General features: G+C 40.0%; 1 protein-coding gene across 2 annotated transcripts in view; it reads right to left on the bottom strand.

Moving 5' to 3' along the window:
• Positions 1 to 20,856, bottom strand: part of LPXN (leupaxin) — a 32,437-nt gene that overhangs the window by 5,004 nt on the left and 6,577 nt on the right. Inside the window, exons 3-7 of one of the 2 annotated variants that reach the window (XM_059709281.1) lie at positions 17,625 to 17,671; positions 10,539 to 10,638; positions 7,341 to 7,508; positions 5,219 to 5,392; positions 5,021 to 5,102 (exon numbers count right to left, since the gene is read on the bottom strand). In XM_059709281.1, the coding sequence (XP_059565264.1) occupies positions 5,021 to 5,102; positions 5,219 to 5,392; positions 7,341 to 7,508; positions 10,539 to 10,638; positions 17,625 to 17,671 (571 nt within the window). The remainder of the gene's footprint in view (positions 1 to 5,020; positions 5,103 to 5,218; positions 5,393 to 7,340; positions 7,509 to 10,538; positions 10,639 to 17,624; positions 17,672 to 20,856) is intronic. The other variant, XM_059709282.1, reaches the window with a different exon arrangement.

The raw sequence follows: 20,856 nt of genomic DNA, 5'->3' as shown, positions 1-20,856 counted from the left end.
TGACATTAGTAGAGTCCACATTGGTGAGGGCAAGACACGAAGGGTTATCTTCACTTCCGCTTGAAACATCACTGACATGATAGTTAAAGAATAATCTAAAATAGAAAGACCCGTGGGAAAAGGAGAAAAGAAAAAGAGATGCCACAGATGAGATATCAATAAAATTTTCAAAAATTTAAAGTAGGCATAAGTGTGACAACTAGCTTGGCAAAAACAAGGACACTGAAACCTACATCTCCAGAGAGAGGAGGTGCCAATAAAACTTAAACCATCTGGAGCTCCATAACATCAGAGGGGCTCAGGAACTGAATGCATAAATAGTCTCAAGGCTGAGAACAGGATTGGTTGTAATTCTGAGGAGCTGTTAGAAGATCAGATTCCCCACCCTACCATAAGATACAGTAATTAATTCTGGAGATATCAAACCAGAGCCACTGGGCCCCATGAGGAAAGAAGTAAAGCTTTCTACTGAAAAAAAAAAAAAAGGAATTACATACAAGTTGACATTCTGAATGGTGAAACATTTTCCAATTCTTTAAAAAAAAATTTTCATAAGGCTGGGAGAGAGAGTATCTCTTGAATTGATTCAAGATTAAAGACCCAGCCCTAACCAGTTTGGCTGAGTGGATAGAGTGTCAGCCCTCAGACTGAAGGGTTCCAGGTTCGATTCAAGTCAAGGGCATGCACCTGGGTTGCAGGTTCCCCAGTCCTGTTCAGGGTGCGTGCAGGAGGCAACCAATGGATTTATCTCTTTCACATCGATGTCTCTCCCTTCTACTCCCTCTAAAAATATCCTCAGGTGAGGATTAACAACAATAGCAAAAAGATTAAAGGCCTAAAATATTAATATTCAGGAGTCTCCCAGCAAAATGGCCAGAGCATCCTACCTAAGTACCACACAGTTGAGTCCAACAGCCTACACATTCTGCCTATATCCCAATTAGCATTTTAATGTCTCATTCTTAAATAGGAAATGGGCAACCAAAGATCAGCAGGATTTGTCCAAGACCAATATAACAAGATGGAAGGCACTGAGATGTCATAGATACCAATTCCAAATTGAGCTACAAGACATTCCTCAAAGAAGATAGCCATGGTCTATTCTCATGATTCTGGAACTCCTCACTCACACTGAGGATACAAAACAGGTAAAGAGGAAGGGAAATTCAGAGAGGGAATTCAGAGAAGGGAAATTCTTTGGAGAAAATTGTGCTATGGGTACTCCACCCCTGTCAAGAGAGATGAGGCATGGCTCTTGTTAATTCAAGTCAAGAGAGGGACTTTAATAGGACCATTCAGAGAGCTGGGTATATGTGTCCTGCCATTAGTGGGGTATTTGACTTATCTCTGGAAAAAGTCCATAGATGAAAGTCTGGCTGAAAGTACAGCAGTTAAAAAGAGAGATGCACATGAAAATTAATTTCAATCCCATTGACTGTAAGAGAATGGTACAAGTTTCCTGTGATCCATATATGCAAATGTGAGTGAAAGAGATGATCCAGAACCATTATAATAATTTCTAAGAGATTGGCAGGAGGAAATAATGTAAACCCTGCAAAAATGAATCTGTGTGGAATGAATCCTCAAAGAAATGTGCCAAGGGAGAACCAAGATAAGTGAAGGGCAATTAAGAGTTTACAATCGGGGGGCCCAAGTCCTCCTGAGTTTACAATTGGTTCTGTACTAAATCCACAGAAAGATTCAAGAAAAAAAAGCCAGAGTTAAACATCTGCCAGGCCCAGACAGCATAAAGAAGATTTATAACAATACTAGACAAATTAAATTTTTCTGCCCTCCAAGTCTCAACTCCTTCCATCTCTGTTTCAACTCTGGAGGGATCAGATATCAAGAGCATTATGCGAAGCCAAATAAATCAAATGGAAAAGGATAAGAATCATATGATTTTACTTATATATGGGATATAAAACAGAAAGCAACAAGCAAATAAAAAAAATCCTCATAGAAAACAGGATGGTGGTTATCAGATGGTAGGAGTTTGGGGGGAGGATGAAGAGGGTAAAGGGAGTCAAATATATGGTGATAGGAGACTAGACTTTGGGTGGTGAGTACACAACAATATACAGATGATGTGTTATAGAACTGTAGACTTGAAATAGATAATTTTATTAACAAATGTCACCTGAATAAATTTATTACAAACTTTTTAAAGAAAATAGGAATCAGAAACGACATGGGACTGCCCAAGTTTTTATTTTGGAGAGAGGACAAAACATTCCCCATGGAATTAATTCCAAAAAGACAGGAAAAGACAAATAAAGAAGCTTTCTGAATCCATGCATGAGTTATATTTGTTCAAAACAAACATAAAAAGAAGTCAGGAAAAAAATCAAGACAATTCAGAAAACAGAAGGAAAAAGAAACACACAAAGAGGGAAAAACAAATAATATAGAAAGGGTCAGGAATAAGAACAAAATCTTAGGCAGCAAAATCTCAGACATCTCCCAAAGCAATATGTTTACAGATACATCTCCTAGGGCAAAGGAAACTAAGGATAAAATAAACAAATGGGACTACATCAAAATATAAAGCTTCTGTACAGCAAAAGAAACCATCAACAAAATGAAAAGGGAGCCCATTGTATGGGAGAACATACTCAGCAATGATACATCTGATAAAGGGTTAATATGCAAAATATATAAGGAACTTATACAACTTAACAAAAGGAAGATAAACAATGCAATTTAAAAATTGACAAAGGACCTAAATTAACACTTTTCCAAAGTGGACATACAGATGGCCATGAGACATATGAAAAAATGCTCAGTCACTGATCATCAGAGAAATGCAAATTAAAATGACAATAAGGTATCACCTCACACCTGTCAGAATGGCTACCATCAACAAATCAACAAATGACAAGTGCTGGCAAGGATGTGGAGAAAAGGGAATCCTAGCACACTGCTGACAGGAATGCAGAATGGTGCAGCTATTATGGAGAACAATACGGAGTTTCCTCAAAAAATTAAATATGGAACTGCCATTTGACCCAGTGATCCCACTTCTAGGAATATATCCTAAGAAACCTGAAACACCAGTCAGAAAGAATGATGCATACCCCTATGTCCATATCTGAGATCTGGAAACAGCCCAAGTGCCCATAAATAGATGGGTGGATAAAAAAGCCGTGGTACATTTGCAACATGGAATACTATGCAGCAGTAAAGAAGAGAGACCTTTTTTTTTTTTTTTCAGAGAGGAAGGGAGAGGGAGAAATATCAATGATGAGAGAGAATCACCAATCAGCCACCCCACTGGGGATCAAGGCCACAACCCAGGCACGTGCTCCCAACCGGAATCGAACCCAGGATTCTTCAGTCTGCAGGCTGACGCTCTATCCACTGGGTCAAACTGGCCAGGGCAGAAGAGGGATCTTTTACCCTTTGAGACAGAATGGAGGTACCTGGAGAGTATTATGCTAACTGAAAGACAAGTATCACATGATCTCACTCATATGTGGAATCTAATGAACAAAATAGATCCAGAGACATAGAAACATGGAACAGACTGTGGCATCTCAGAGGGAAGGCTGGGGTAGGGTGGGTAGGTGGGAAGAGATCAACCAAAGAGCTTGTATGCATAAATGCATAACCCATGGACACAGACAATAGGGTGGTGAAGGCCTAGGGCAGGGGGTGGGGGTGGGCTAGAAGAGGTCAATAGGGGAAAAAGGAGATATATGTAATACTTTCAACAATAAAGATTTTAAAAAAATAATAAGAAAACAAAATAAACTTCCCAACTATGGAAACTGGAAGACAGTGAAGCAAACAAAGTCTTCAGAAGTATGAGGGAAAATAGTTTCCACCTAGAATTGTCTGCCCAGGCAACTGAAGGTAGACAACAGAACAAAAATATTTTTAGATATTCAAGGTCTCAAAGTTTTACCTGTTCTCAAGAGCTACTACAGGCTGTGCTCTATCAAAATAAAGACAGTAACATGTATTTAAAGACTTGAGATTCAAGAAACAGAGGATCCAAAGAGGAAAATAGTAAAAGGAATTCCCAAGATAATGACCCAGAATAACTGCTTCTCAACAGGCCCCAGGTTGGAGCAGGAATATGGGCGTCTCTGGGACAGATGTCTATGAGAAAGAACAAATGGAACTGACCTATCATCACATGTGGTTGACCACTTTGAGAAGGATTTCACAGTTCTGTCAGATAAATTAGTGGTAAGTATAATGAAAATTAAGCTAATGAAAAAAGGATACAAACTTCAGGGACAAAAATATACAAAAGGACTCCATGTGCCAGACACTGTTTTAAACACTAATCATGACTCTTAAAATCCTCATGATGATCCTGTAAGGTAGGCATTATTAGGCCCATTTTACTGGAAGTGAGATACAGAAAGGTTAAATGACTGGAACAACATCACCTAGCAAATAAATGTCATAGCCCAGATTTAAACCAGGTAGTCTGACTCCAAAAGCCGGGCTCTACTGTAATCACAGTTTGCTACCCAGGCTCAACTGTGAGCAATATTTACATGATTATCTACCAGTACACACTGAATATTGATCTGACCTGTAATTATGACCTAATTATAAACTGAGAAAAATGTGGAAGGGGAAATATGTTGGGGGTGAAAATATGGCATCCCTAAATATGGTGGGATAGTAATAACATTTCTAAATCCTCATCTTCTCTGATAGAAAGTGAATACATAATCATTAAAATTTTGGGGAAAATAAATTTATAGTAATGTGTCACTTAAAAAAAAAGTAAATAACAAAAGAAAAAGCTAAAAAAATCAAGAGAGAAGTAGGCTTGGGGGTGGAGAAAGGAGGAGCAAGGGATTATTCATTTTCAATATCACCCTTGAAGTAATGTTTGAGTTTTTAAACTATGCAATCATATTTCTTTGATTAAAATAATTCCATTTTAACAAAATCTATAAATGTAGGGAAGGATGGCATGTGGTACTGAAATGGGCACTTGGGTGGTAGAGGCAGAATCCCGGACAACCAGGACAGATCAAGGTACCCCAGGCCATACCTTCTGCACCAAACACCTCTCCACAGTGAGAGCAGAAGAAGTGCTCTGGGTGCCAGGTTTGGTTCATTGCCGTCAGCACTCTCTGGAAAAGGAACACACAGAGAGATATCAGAATGCCTCAGAACTGTAAAACATGACCCTGGTTCTAAAGGAGTGGGGAAAAGCTACAGGAAAGCAGGGGGAGAGGGGTTTACTTACATCCAGGATGGGAGCAGCACAGTAAGCACAGCGTGGCGAAAACAGATGGTGGTAGTCCTTGGGGCAGTAGGCCAAACCACTGCGCTCAAAGAAGGGACTGGAGCCAATCTCTTCCTTGCAGTGACTACAGATGAAGTGCTCTGGATGCCATGCTTGCCCTAGAGCATGGATCACCTGGAGGAGGAAATAAAGCCTGGTGTGAGGGCGTAGGGTGCTCTAGGGCCTGTAGGTTGCACATCATGGTGGGCACTCTTCACACAGTTTTCTGAGTAAATGACACCCTCTGGAGTTACACAACACTAAGGCCTAGACCAGTGATGGCGAACCTTTTGAGCTCGGCGTGTCAGCATTTTGAAAAACCCTAACTTAACTCTGGTGCTGTGTCACATATAGAAATTTTTTGATATTTGCAACCATAGTAAAACAAAGACTTATATTTTTGATATTTATTTTATATATTTAAATGCCATTTAACAAAGAAAAATCAACCAAAAAAATGAGTTCGCGTGTCACCTCTGACACGCGTGTCATAGGTTCGCCATCACTGGCCTAGACCTATGTGGTCTGTTGCCACATGGAGAGAAAAAAGTGCCCACTTTCTTGACTGCTCACCCTGATAAAAGCCTGTAAATGTTTGTTACCACTATACTGCCCCAGATGGTATAAGAAACAAAATAGAGCACAGTAGTGATAGACAGCAGATAACTACAGCCTTGGTGTGGCAGGGATCCCTAGAAGAGTAAAAGGTCAAAAGACAGTTTTTATTCCTCTGGTTTGAACATCTCATCTCACACCCCATGCAGAGTTGGGTCTCAAAACCCTGTTATGGTTTCGGTGGAGTATGATGCAGAGCAGGAGTTAGTGGCCATGATTTGGAGCTGAATGCAGCTGAAAATTATATGCAATAAATTTAAACTAGGAATGTTTGCACAGAGGGAACAGTGAGAAAGTTCATTTCAGTACAGGCAGTACAGAAAGGTTAAGAGCTTAAACTCAAATTAAAAGCTTTGACTTTCCTGGGTTCAAATCCTAGCTTTTCCTCTTTCTAGACCTTGGACCTGAGCCCTCAGTTTCTGCTGGGGTTCTTGTTCCAGCATTAAGAAGGGTTCAGCAATCTGGAGAAGGCTGTGTGTAGATTAAATAGGAGTCCAGAGACGAAATATAATTTTGAAAGGCATTTGGGGGTCAGAGGAGCCTAGTTTAAAGGAAACTAAGATCTAAGTTTAAGTTCTAAGGTCTAAGGTCTCCTCGTCCCAGGACCCCATGCTTTTTATTAACACAATTTGTTCTGAGGCGAGGCAGAGATATATACTTCAAAGGGTATACACAAGCATTGTCAGAATGGGGGAATTAGCCTACGGCTGTTCAGGTGTTTGGCCAGTAGGAGGCAATAACATGTAGACTAAGATGCCCTTTAGCTGTCTGACAGCCAAGCAATTCATTTAATGTATCCTATTCAGGTTTGGGGAATTGCCCTTGCACTCCAGATGATTCAGCCCTGCTGAACATGCTGGAATTGGTTTCCAACAAGTTTCCTCATCTTTACAAAGGGAATAATACTAGAGTCTCCTTCAAGGACCAATGTAACCATTAAATGGAGAAATACTTGTAAAGCACTTAGAGTAATACACTATAAGTAATCAGTAATTATTAACTACTAGAGGCCTGGTGTACGGATTCATGCACTGATGGGGTCCCTCAACCTGGCCTGTGCACTCTTGCAATCCGGAACCCCTCGAGGGATGTCGGACTGCCAGTTTCAACCCGACCCCCATAGGCCAGGCTGAGGGACCCCACTGGTGCATGAATCCATGCACCAGGCCTCTCTTATGCATATAAGATCTTTGGTTAATCTCTTCCTACCCTGCCCCCTGCCCCTTTCCTTCTGAGATTCATCAGTCTGTACCATGTTTCCATGCCTGTGCATTGAGCGTTTGCCCCCTGGTGGTCAGTGCACGTCATAGCTACCAGTCGAACGGTCAAACAGTTGCTTAGGCTTTTATATATATAGATTATTAAAACTTCTTAGAATATAAGGAGAAATAACAATCTTTGGTGGGACAGAGAGCGACACACACAGAGACATAGATGGCTGTAGGACCAACATCTTGGCCCATCCCACCTTTCCAGCAATCGATTTCTGGCAGGAAGCACAATGGCCCTTGGGCACTGTGGCAATCCCAAGGTCCTGCAATTCCTGCTCCAATCCCCCCAGCATTGAGTCCAGGGAGACCTTGTGATCCTGCTTGTCTGGTAAGTACTTCTTGCTGGCATCTGCTTTCACTGCCACCTAGTACCAAGGAGAGAACCATGAACAGAGTCAGCCTCATGGAATTCATCCTCAGTGGCATCTTCTTCATGACCCTATAAAATCACCTCTACTGATGGACCTTTAGTCTTTCCTGAACCTTCTTCTAAGGTATGGAGAATTCAACATTATAACACCAATAAAAATGTTTTCATCTCTTCTTCATTCTAAATTCCTCATGCCGAATGAAATCTGACTAATCTTCCTGCATTTGTAAGTCTTTTCCTGACTATAGGAAATTGAGTGGATGAATATAATTCTGGTTCTTGTGATGACCACAACTCAGCAGTCTTCTTTTTATTCATTTATTCTGCAGTGTTTATTGAGCACCTAGTTTTCCCCAAACCCTGCTCTAGGCTGGCTCTTGGTAGAGACAATGTACAAAAGCAACCAAGTGTCTCTCCTCAAAGTTTACATTCCCTGGCTGACAGACAATAAACAATTAAAATGAATATATGATGGCCCTAGCTGGTTTGGCTTAGTGGATAGAGTGTCGGCCTGTGGACTGAAGGGTCCAGAGTTCGATTCTGGTTGGGGGCACATACCCGGGTTGCGGCCTCGATCCCCAGTAGGGGGCATGCAGGAGGCAGCCGATCAATGATTCTCTCTCATCTCCCTTCCTCTCTGAAAATCATTGATGTTTCTATCTCTCTCTCACTCTCCCTTCCTCTCTGAAAATCAATAAAAATATGTTAAATAATAATAAATGATAAATGAATATATGATGCAATGCCAGAGAGAAATATGATATACATTATACATCAAGACAAAAGTGACAGAGGGTGGGATGGTGAGGAAGAATTGATTGAGATGATGGTGATTAGAGAAGGACCTCTAAGGATGTGATATTTTAGTGGATATTTAAGTGATGTACTTAGGGAATCAGAAATATTGATTTTTGTGGAAAGCATTACAGGGGGAGGGGAGACCCAGAGGAAGGAAGCTTAGCACATTAGAAGAATGGTAAGAAAAGTCAGTGGGGCTAAAACAGAGAGAGTGAAGTTGAGTGTGGCAGGAGAAGATAATAGAGGAGGCAAAGATCACAATGATCACATTTTTACCCTCATAGTAAAAGATATGATTTTATTGCAAGGGTGATGGAGCCATTGGAGGGTGAAATAATCTGATTTATAAGATCCCTATGGTAGCTGAGTGAGGAATTAAGTGTAGAAGGGAATTAGAGGCATTAGTTAGGTGGGAGACTATGATAACAGTTTAAACCAGAAATAATTACTTGGACCAGTGTTAGCGGAAAAGGTGGTGAGAAATTGTCAGATAAGACTTGCTTATGGATTGTAGTTATTGAAGCAAAATTCCAAAATAGTTATAAAACATTAAAATAGTTATTTTTTTAAAAAAAGAAACTTTTATCATCTAACAGATTTCCTTTCTCCTCTATTATATGACATTAGTTAATGTTGAAAAGATTAGTGTTCAAAAGGTTAATGTCTAAAAGGCCTGCAAGGCCCTAGCTGGTTTGGCTCAGTGGATAGAGTGTCAGCCTGTGGACTAAAAGGTCACAGGTTCAATTCTGGTCAAGGGCATGTACCTTGGTTGTGGGCACATCCCCAGCAGGAGGTGTGCAGGAGGCAGCTGATCAATGTTTCTCTCTCATCAATGTTTCTAACTCTCTATCCTTCTCCCTTTCTCTCTGTAAAAAATCAATAAAATATATTTAAAAATAAAATAAAATAAAAGGCCTGCAAGGGTGACCAATATTAAGTACAAAAACAAGTAAAAATACAATAATATATCTGTATCTACAACTACATTTACATCTATATCCCAGAATACTTCTGAGTAGGTATGTAAGAAACAAAAAAAAAAATATTGACTGTCTCCAGGTGGCAGAACTGGATAATTTGGGATGAGCTGATAAGGAAACCATTCATTACAAACTTTTGTGCTTTTGAATTTTGTGCAATGAGAATGTATGGCCTATTCAAAAAATTAACAGATATTTAAAAATGTAAATCAAGAGACATGCTAAATCAATTAGGTAACACCACACAATTAAACATAAAGTCTACTTTTCTAGTATTTCCAAATATACAGTTCAATGAGGAATAAACTCAGCTGTACTGTAGACATTAAAGAAAACTTGTTTCTGATGTTTATTCATTTGTTCCTCTAATAGGAATGTATTATTCATTGTCAGGAACTATGCTGAGTATTGGGCGTTCAAAAGCGAGCCACAACGATAAGGTTCTTATTCTCACCAACAACACACATTTTTATATACTGCCTTGAAATTATTTCATAGTCACTTCATGTATGTGTATCAAATCCTCCAACCAATTTAGAATGGTTATAGTCTCTACTTTAAGAATTCTAGGTGATATTTCCCTTGATAAATTCTTAAGCCCATGTAGTTGATTTCCATTCCCTGCCAGGACACATGAGCTCGCCACTCATGCTCTGGAGGCTAGAACAAAGAGACGGATTTTATCTCAATGTAGGGCTTAGGACTCCTCATGATACCCATTTTGAAAAACCACAATTGATCTCTCTTGTGTGCCCTAGCTTGTCCACAGCTCTCCTCTATCCGGCTCAGGCAGGTCCCCTTAACAGTCCTGCCACACTTTAACTAGCATTAGAGACCAGTGCCCACAGGGCTCACTCCAGCTGAAAGGACGTCTTCTTTCATCTCTTTGTGTTCAAACTCTCTTCATTCTTTAGAGTCTATCCCATACCCATGCCCACCTCTGATGAACTCTCCTTGACCTCTCTACATTCCTGATGTTTGCTCCACATTATTTTGATAAACGAACTGTCTCTTATTCTATAAATATTATAGAGGTTTATGCCTCATTTTGCCAAGAACAGGCTAAGCTCCTTGAGATCAGTGCTTGGATCATAGTATCTTTTGTGTCCATATAATACATAGTACAAGGTTGAGTTCATTTATTGAATTAAATTTAGTCTGGAAAGTGTCCCTCAAGGGGGAATGCAGAGCTGTGTTCCAAAGAGACACTGTAAACTCAAAGGTTTTATCACAGGGACTGTGCTCACCGTGGCCTGCATTTCACACAGGTGGGCCATGAGCTCATCCAACTGAGCAGCTGCTGAGGTTTTGGAATGTGGCAGTGATTCATTTGGCTCTTGGATGTCACTATAGGGAGAAAACAAACAAAAAAAATCATACTAATATATCAAAACTCAAATAAATGTAAGCCACACATAAAGTACTAGAAAATGTAGTTTTAGCTATTAAATGCTTAGGTGTCAGTAAAACTAGAGACTGAGAGAGTATTTTAAAATACATATAGGTACCAGACTAAAAATGTATCTCCATGTTCCTACTCTGCTCATCTCAAAAAGTGATTATTGTTCTCAAGTGCATGAAGAAAAGCACTGGACATATAACTGGCAGGCCATTCGCCCCCAACAGCCACATACAAAGCAGGCTCTGCAAAGTGCTTTAAGACCTTGGCCCAAATGTTTGTTTTTCTTTTAATAGCATTCTTTTACAACTTTAAAGTATTATACCTTTTCTCAGTTATGGTCAGGTGAGAGACAAAAAAATATGAGAAACTAGAACAGGCATTCACCCATAAATTGAGGTCTGTGGGCCAAATTCAGCCATGCCCATTCATACTGTCTATGGTATAGCTGTTTTCCTACAGAGTTGGACAGCTGTGACAGAGAGAGATCTTATGGTCCACAAAGCTAAAGTATTTGCTATTTCTCCTTTACAGAAAAAGTTTGCAGACTCTTGATAGTTTAGATAATGTGCGTAATGTTGATAGATTATGACTAAATTATTAATAAATAAAAATTTGAACCAAAGACACAGAACACAGTTTATTAAAATACTTGCACAATTTGGCCGGCCAGCATGACTCAGTGGTTGAGCCATGCCGGCCGGCCAAATTGTGCAAGTATTTTAATAAACTGGTCAGGCTATATGCCAGGGTTGCGGGCTGGATCCCCAGTAGGGGGCAGTGCATGAGGCAGCTAATAAATGAACCTGTCCCATCATTGATGTTTCTCTCTCTCCCTCTCCCTTCCTCTCTAAAGTCAATAAAAATATCTTTTAAAAAATACTTGCATAATTGTGTGCGAGAGAGAGAAAGAGAGAGGGAGAAGAGGAAAATGGAGGAGGAGGAGAAGAAGGGGGAGGGGAAGAAGAGAAAGAGAAAAAAGAAGAGAAGATAAAGACAAAGGAAATGTGTTTAAAAATAACATGGCTAGGTAGTGTTTATACTAGTCATACAAGGATGGTTCCACATTACTAATGGATTAATATAATCCTACATAATAAAAGCGTAATATGCTAATCGACCGAACAGCAGAACAGCAGAACAACCATCCGGATAACCATCCAGGACCATGCTATGACACCCAATGGACCAGGCCAACCAAGGTGGGTGTGATGCGATTGGTCAGGGGTCTGGCCATTGCCCCATGACCGCCCCGCAGAGGAAGGCTCAGGCCACTGGCCGGCAGAGTGATCAATCGGGGGGTTCCACAGTTGCCCCAAAGAGGGAGGCCCAGGCCACTGGCGGGTTGCAGCAGGTGGGCAGGGCCTTCCTCGCAAAAGGGAGCCGGGTCCTGGGTCCCAGGTGCCAGAGGGAAGCCGGTGCTGGCAGCCGGGAAAAGGAAGGCCTACTCTTGCACGAATTTCGTGCATTGGGCCTCTAGTGCATTATAATAATGTATGTGGAGTGTCAGCTCAGCCAAGGGTTCGGTGAGCCTGAGTGGGGTGCGGCGAAGGATGTAGAAAAGACAAGACATAATAAGCTGGGTCTAGGTCAAGGGTGGGCAAACTACGGCCCGCGGGCCGGATCCAGCCCGTTTGAAATGAATAAAACTAAAAAAAAAAAAAAAAAAAAAAAAAAAAAAAAAAAAAAAACCACCGTACCCTTTTATGTAATGATGTTTACTTTGAGTTTATATTAGTTCACAGAAACACTCCACCCATGCTTTTGTTCTGGCCCTCCGGTCCAGTTTAAGAACCCATTGTGGCCCTGAGTCAAAAAGTTTGCCCACCCCTGGTCTAGGTGGATCTCCTGTACCTGGCTGAGGCCACAGAGAGAGATCCAGACAGCAAGCTGAGCCTTTATTTTATAGCCAGAGGTAAACAAGGTAGTGGTCACCATAGTTACAATGTTCTTGTGAGTTTCACTTGTTTTGACAGCACTTGCTACATCTCCCTCAGCCCATCAGCTACCCAGATAAGATCTAGGGACCTTGCCGAAACCGGTTTGGCTCAATGGATAGAGCGCCGGCCTGCAGACTGAAAGGTCCCAGGTTCGATTCCGGTCAAGGGCATGTACCTGGGTTGCGGGCACATCCCCAGTAGGAGATGTGCAGGAGGCAGCTGATTGATGTTTCTCTCTCATCGATGTTTCTAACTCTCTATCTCTCTCCCTTCCTCTCTGTAAAAAAATCAATAAAATATATTTAAAAAAAAAAAAAGATCTAGGGAGCTTCATAAGGTCAAGCCTAATTATGCTAAGAGTGCTGTGCCCTCTAAGCTGGGACTTGTTTGTGGCTTTGCCAACAGGTCAGTATGAGGCTTAACCCTATAGCCACTCCCCACAAATTATAAGAAAAACACTTTATAAATACATTGATAAGTGCTCAAAAGCAGTTGAAAACAAATTCAACCACCATTCCTTTGTTGAAGATAGATGTTTTTCCATATCCTTCTGCACATCCTTATCTGTCCTTTGCAACCATAACAGCTAACATCTACTTGAATGTTTTCACTAAGCCAGGCCCTCTGTAAAGGGTTTTATATGTGTCCTCTTTAAGTTCTATAACAATTCTACATCGGAGTGATGTACTGTCACTCCCAAATGAAAAAAAAACTGGGACTTAGAGAAGGTAAAAACTTTGCTCTACATAATACAGCTGGCAAACAATAGAGTGTGAGCCTGAAGACTGCAAAGCTTATGTTCTCTATCGCTATGCTAAGCTATCCTCCAAATGATGTTTAAAGGCTATATTGTTTTCAGATGTATAATGTACCATGATTTATTAAACCAATCGTTTATGATTAGACACCTACACTATTTCTTTTTGCTGTTATCCATGCTGTCAAATAAATATTTGATTATTTCCATAGAGTAAATTTTGAAAAGTGGAAAAACTGGATCATGCAGGCAACTGACTCAAGTAATGTTTGTAATCAACATTAACCAAGTCAGCTTAGCTAACTCCCCACCGAACTGACTCTCTCTCTCTCTCTTTCTCTTTCCCTCTCTCTCTTTTACACACACATACACACACATACACAAAACCAAATATTCTGGCTTTCACTAAGTTTATTTTCAACAATGAAAATATAGATTTACTATTTTACTTATTTTTTATGTATTTATCAACCAGGAGCAAAGCAGACGGAAATATATCTCTTTCTCTCTTAAGAAAAACAAGACTGTCTCTTGGGTTTGACAGTTTCACTCCTGACTTACTTATGATTGAGCATTTAACAGCAGGAAAATGCAGGAGGAAGGTGCATATCTTCTCCCCCTAAGATGAAAGACTTAGTCTTTTAAGTACAACATGGCATCCTGGTAACAAAAACGATCAAGTGACTGATTCATTCCTTGGAGATGTCCAAGAAAAGTGCATAGGAATTCACCCTAGCAACTCTTTTCAGCTATAATCCCTTAGCAATTGTTGCCACAGAGATGTGTCTGGGAGGTACAAAAGGTGGCTGGACAGTGAGCACATTCTGCTGTTCTGTGCCCCAGGGGAGGATAAATGTAGTTTCATGTATGGGTTTGTAGAATCCTAACAACCTGTCCATCTTGAATTCTGGGTTTATTCAAAGAATTCTCACTGGCTTTTAACTAGACTCCTAGTGCAGTGTATAAAAGGAGGTAAATCATTGTCATGCTACCCTAATAGTAATTGAGTCAACAACTTAACATTCTAAGTAAGAAATGGGCTGATGGTTGTATCACTATAGAAACCTTTGATTTGTCCCCTGACCTCTTGAAGATGGTAAAGGTGCTTTGCTATGACATCAGTAACAACTTAGTTCACTTTTCAGAGATTTTAATCATATAAATCACAAAGTATCTATAATAATAAAAGCATAATATGCAAATTGACCGAATGGCCGAACAGCAGAACGACCTTCCAGATAACCTTCCGGATGAAGCAGCAGCTGTGAAGGCCTACTCTTGCACGGATTTCGTGTATCGGGCCTCTAGTATGTTTATAAGAATCCAGACATCTCATGGGAGAGGCTTCATTGTGCAGGACTTTTCTCCCCATCCTTTCCTCTGCAATATTTTTATGAATTGTTTCTCCCTCTTCTTACTAAAATTATTTTTGTGCATGTAAAAGATAACAATTTCTAAATATTTGGTCACAATGCTGCTAATATATCACTATATTGGAAATAGTATTATAGTGTAATACTCACAACTGGTACTGAATATGCTTTCTAGGTCCAAAGCAATGTTTACTTCATTTAAGCAAACTAGAGGAAATGGTGAACACAGAATGCAAGAATCTAGATTCTGAGTCCCATGCTCTGTCTGTACATGCCAGCCTTATTCACTCTGAATTATACCAGCCTCAGGGATTTGTAGCACTCTATCACATATTTACTAGGTCACCTGGATTTTGTCTCACTCTCCCATAAAGATCTACACAGCATGTATCATTCAGTAATGGAAAGTGTGTCAGTCGAGGCCCACTCAGGAAAATACAGATATTGGGAGTCAGCAGAAGGAATATAATCCAGAAATTTGATTACACAGATGATGGGAGAGCTACAAAAGCAAACAGAAGACACTGAGGGATCCCAGAGATTAGTCATAGCAGGAAGTCATTAGGCTGAAGGGACAAAGCAAAGAGGCAAAGTGATCAGACCCCAGGGACCCAGGTCAACAGGCATATGCAGGACCATCGCAGACCTGTTTTGCTCCATCTGAAGCCATAAGGAAGATGTAACTGCAAATGGAGATTGTGGACAAATATTGGGGGAGAAATGCCTTAAATTTCCGTGCCTTTCACCCTCCAATCTCTCCATACTGCCTCCCATTGGTTGAAGCCTGGAGCCAGCAAAACCCCACCCATAGGGAATACTAGCAAAGCCAAGAGAAGAGGGGGGAATGGGCCTGATGAAATCTACCAAAAGATTCATATGGGGGAGGAGACATTGATAAGTTAGTATGGTGTGCCATCAATTGATCACAGTGCTAGACAGACAGGAAATGGTTGTTGTTTGGACTGGTTTTTATGTTATGTTACAGGCCCAGTGTGCGAAATTTGTGTGGGGGGGGCTGGGGGTCGGGGGGGGGGAAGTGGGGAGGTCCCCTCTCTCTCTCTTCCTCTCTCTCTCTTTTATACACACACATACAGAAATCCATTGCAATCCAATCCTTCTCACAATCTGGGACCCCTAGGGGGATGTCCGACAACCAGCAATCAGACATCCCTCTTGCAATCTGGGAGACTGCATGTACCAGTGGCCATACTTTTCACCCAGGTGAAAGGCATCTTGCTGTTGTATGGGCAGCTACATTTTTTCCCCCTGATTATAAAAAGTAGTGCATAACATGATCCTTCTGAGGCAGTAGTACCATTTTCCCCATCTTATGGATGGAAAAACTGAAGCAGAGAGAAGTTAAGTAATTGACTTTGTCATACAGTTATGTGTCCGAATCAGGGCTGACCACAAAATGTGCAAGCCAGAGTCCATGCATGTCATCACTGCATCATCCTGTTTTTTCAGTGTTAGAGTAGCCTTGCCAGGTTTTAATTTTTAAATCTAAGAGACCCTTCCCAATATATAGGGTAGGGTCCCTAGGCCTGGCCCGCGATCAGAGCCGATCTGTGGGGTGACGGGCGGGTGGGGCAATCAGGGACCCAGCTGGCACCCACCTTGGCTGGTGGCCTGGTTCCACCACTGGTCTGCCCCCTGGTGGTCGGTGTGCGTCATAGCAACCAGTTGTCCTGCCTTTCGGTTTATTAAATAGGATGTTCATATATTCATTAGTGTTTGTATCAAAGTCTTGGTTTCCTGGATTTAAAAAGCCAAAATTTACTGTTAACCTATTATGTACCAGGCATTGATTTTGATGTTGTTGTTTTGCTTTGTTTGCTTTTTACAAAGGGGCATGACCACTGGAACTGGAACACACTGACAATTGTATTAATAAATTGGCCTTCCTCCCATTACAGTAGAAAGTGTCCTCAAGTGCAAAGCTATAAAAAGACTTTTTGATAGCATAGGTCCTTTCCTTATTTAGCATCATGTGTGCACTATTGGCTGCAATTCTGAAACCAAATAAGGTGTGGCGTAGTATTCTTTACCAAGTATGAGCCTTTACTATCTACATTTTAAGCCTTTTATTTTGTTTTCCAGAATGTTGTCTGACTTTTTAAATTTCAAGCCATAACTGAAAAGAGAACAAGAAAAGTGGTTTTCTTTTTTTTTTTTTTTACAGGCTGCCAATTCTGCTTTGGCCAGTAGAAATTATTTAGTAAATGAATCTGTTCCAATCTGTAACTTTTGTAAAAAGGCAATCTCTCCATCTGCTAAATAAATTTTGAGCAAATATGAGAAGTCTATATTCATTAGTCTGCCATGGAGATCCAATCTCTTAGTTCAACTCTGAAACCAGCTCTTTTTAAAAAATCCTCACCCAATTTTCCCATTGATTTTTAGAGAGAATGGAGGGAGGGGGAGAGACAGAGAGAAACATTGATGTCAGAGAGACAAATTGATTGGATTGGTTGCCTCCCACACATGCCGGGGATCAAGTTTGCAGCCTAGGTACGTGCCCTTGATGAGAATTGAACTCGGGACCCTTCAGTCTGAGAGCCAATGCTCTATCTACTGAATCAAATCGGCTCGGGCCTAGCTCTGAATTTGTTAATGTCTTGCTGAAAATTCATTTGGTGTTTTTCTTCTGTGACTTGGAATAGCTGGGCCAAAGCATCTGTGATGATTAGAACTATTTACACTTTTTCAGGTGGTGAAGGAAAGAGCAGAAACCATTCCACCTTTGCTCAAAAACTATGGAAAGAAAAGCAGAGCAGTAGGAGTTCCAAGAAAAGTATTGTCCAAACACAGATTGACAACAATTATCTAATAACTTTGCTTAAGAATTTAATATTGAAAAATACCTGTAGACGTGGGGCTCCTTGATATTAGTAGTATACACGAGCTGCACCTAAGACAGAGCGACAGAATGGATTTCTGTTAGTGAAAGCTTGGTGCTTATCTACACCCAGAATTAAAGAATGTTTTTAGATTCTAAAGGAGACTGATGACTAGCATGTCTCTGAGATATCCTTTTATAAGGCAGAGGAATACCAGCCATCTCACAGAGAAAGGCCAAATTCTAAGTAGAATAGCTTCCATGTGAATAAAAAGTGACCCTCTCCCTGCCCTAAAAGCACTGAATTAGAGAAGTACTCAGACAAAAATCATAAAACAACAAAATAAGCGAAGTCCCTTTATAGACCATAACATGATTAAAATTAGCATACCAAAAGAAAGAATGTGCCCTAGCTGGTTTGGCTCAGTGGATGGAGCATCAGCCTATGGACCAAAGGGTCCCAGGTTCGATTCCGGTCAAGGGCACATGCCCAGGATTGCGGGCTCAATCCTCAGTAGGGGGCGTGCAGGAGGCAGCCAATCGATGATTCTCTCTCATCATTGATATTTCTATCTCTCCCTCTCTCTTCCTTTCTGAAATCAATAAAAATATATTTTTAAAAAAGAAATAATGTGTGACTCTAAAGGGTAGTTGGCTAACAACTCATTTATTTGTTGAACAAATATTTATTAAGAGCCTGTCATGTGTCAGGGCTAGGAATGTAGCCATCAAAAAACCAAAAACCAAAAAATAAATAAACAAAAATTGTCTACCCCGATTTACATTGTGAGAAACAGATAATAAACAAATTAATATCTAAAAATAAATTAATGAACATGTAATATCAATCAGGGGTGGGAGATAGAAAATGCAGAAGAGCTGGCAATTATAAATATATTCATCACCATAAAAAAGAATTAAATCTTACTGTTTACAACAACACAAATAGACCTAGAGAATAATTTGCTAAGTGAAATAAGTCAGACAGAGGAAGACAAATACCATATGATTTTATTCATATGTGGAATCTCAAAAACAAAATAAGCAGCCCTAGCTGGTTTGGCTCACTGGATAGAGCATCGGACTACGGACTGAAGGGTCCCAGGTTCGATTCCAGTCAAGAGCATGTACCTTGGTTGCAGGCACATCCCCAGTAGGGGGTGTGCAGGAGGCAGCTGATCAATGCTTCTCTCTCATCGATGTTTCTAACTCTCTATCCTTCTCCCTTCCTCTCTGAAAAAAAATCAATAAAATATATTTTTAAAAAAAACAAAATAAGCAAACAAAACAAAAACAGACTCATAGATATAAAGAACAAACTGATGTTTGCCAGATGGGAGGAGTGCTGAGGAGATGGATAAAAAAGCTGAAGAGCTTAAGAAATACAAGTGGACTTAATACCATAAAAACCCTCGAAGAAAACATAGGCGATAAAATCTCTAACATTTCTCTTATTAATATTTTTTTCTGATCTATTTCCCCAGGCAAGAGAAAGAAAAGAAAAACTAAATGGGACTATATCAAACTAAGAAGGTTTTGCACAGCAAAGGAAACCATCAAGAAAATGATAAGAACACCACTGAATGGAAGAATGTATTAGCCAATGGCAGATCTAATAAGGGGTTAATATAAAAATTTATAAAGTACACATACAACTCAACAAAAAACCCCCAAACAATCCAATTTTAAAAATGGGCAATGGACTGAATAGATACCTCTCCAACAAGGACACATAGATGGCCAAAAGATATATGAAAAGATGCTCAATGTCACTAATCATCAAAAAAATGCAAAGTAAAACCACAATGAGGCCCTGGTTGGTTTGGCTCAGTAGATAGAGCGTCGGCCTGTGGACTGAAGGGTCCCAGGTTCGATTCTGGTCAAGGGCACATGCCCGGCTTGTGGACTCAATCCCCAGTGTGGGACATGCAGAAGGCAGCCAATCAATGATTGTCTCTCATCATTGATGTTTCTATCTCTCTCTCTCCCCCTCTCCTTCCTCTCTGAAATAAATAAAATGTTTTTTAAAAAAACCCACAATGAGATATCACCTCACATCTGTCAGAATGACTATCATCAATAAATCAACAAACAAGAAGTGTTGATGAGGATGTAGACAAAAAAAGGGAACACTCTGGGAATGCAGATTCGTGCAGCCACTGTAGAAAACAGAATGAAAGTTCCTCAAAAAATTCAAAATGAAACTGCCTTATAACCCAGTGATTCCACTTTGGGTATATATCTTAAGAAATACAAACCACTAATTCAAAAGAACTCCTATGTTCATTGCAGCATTATTTGTAATAGCCAAGAGATGGAAGCAACCCAGGTGCCCATCAATAGCTGAGTGGATGAAAATGTGGTAGTACATATATACAGTGGAATATTACTTGGCCAGCATGAATGAATTTAAAGGGTATTATGCTAAGTGAAATAAGTCAGTTAGAGAAAGACAAATACCATATAATTTCACTTATATGTGGAATTGAAAGAACAAAAGAGATGAACAATCAATATAGAAACAGACTTATAAATACAGAGAACAGACTGATGGTTGCCAGAAGCTAGAGGGGTTGGGAGATTGGGCGAAAAAGGTGAAGAGATTGAGAAGTACAGATTGCTAGTTAGAAAACAGTCACAGGGATGTAAAGTACAGCATAGGAAATACAGTCAATAATATTGTAATAACTATATATGGTGCTAGATGGGTACTGGAAATATCAGGGGGAACACTTTGTAAAGTCTATGATTGTCTAACCACTATGCTATACACCTGAAACTAATACAAAATAATATTGAATGTAAACTGTGATTGAAAAAAATTAAAAACCTAATAGAAAAAGAAATACAAATTGAAGTTACAAAATAGTCATGGGGATGTAAAATACAGCATAAGGAATACAGTCAATACTATAGTAATAACTATATATGGTGCCAGGTGGATACTAGACTTATCAGGGGGGATCACTTCAAAAGTTATAAAATTGTCTAACCACTATGCTGTACCCTCAAAACTAATATAATATTAAATGTCAACTATAATTGAAAAAAAAAATTTAAAGAAAGAAAGAAAGAAAGAAAGAAAGAAAGAAAGAAAGAAAGAAAGAAAGAAAGAATTGACCTGGGAAGGATTAACTGAGAAGGGGACTCTTGAGCAAGGACTGATAGGAGGAGGTGAGAAAAGTTTGAAGATATCAGGAGTAACCTGGTCCAAGTAGGCGGAACAGCAGGGAGAGCACCTTTAAGTTTACTTAGAG

This window comes from Myotis daubentonii, chromosome 9 (assembly GCF_963259705.1).
Source record: "Myotis daubentonii chromosome 9, mMyoDau2.1, whole genome shotgun sequence".
NCBI classification, from domain to species: domain Eukaryota; kingdom Metazoa; phylum Chordata; class Mammalia; order Chiroptera; family Vespertilionidae; genus Myotis; species Myotis daubentonii.
This window is presented reverse-complemented; position numbering and strand designations above follow the sequence as displayed.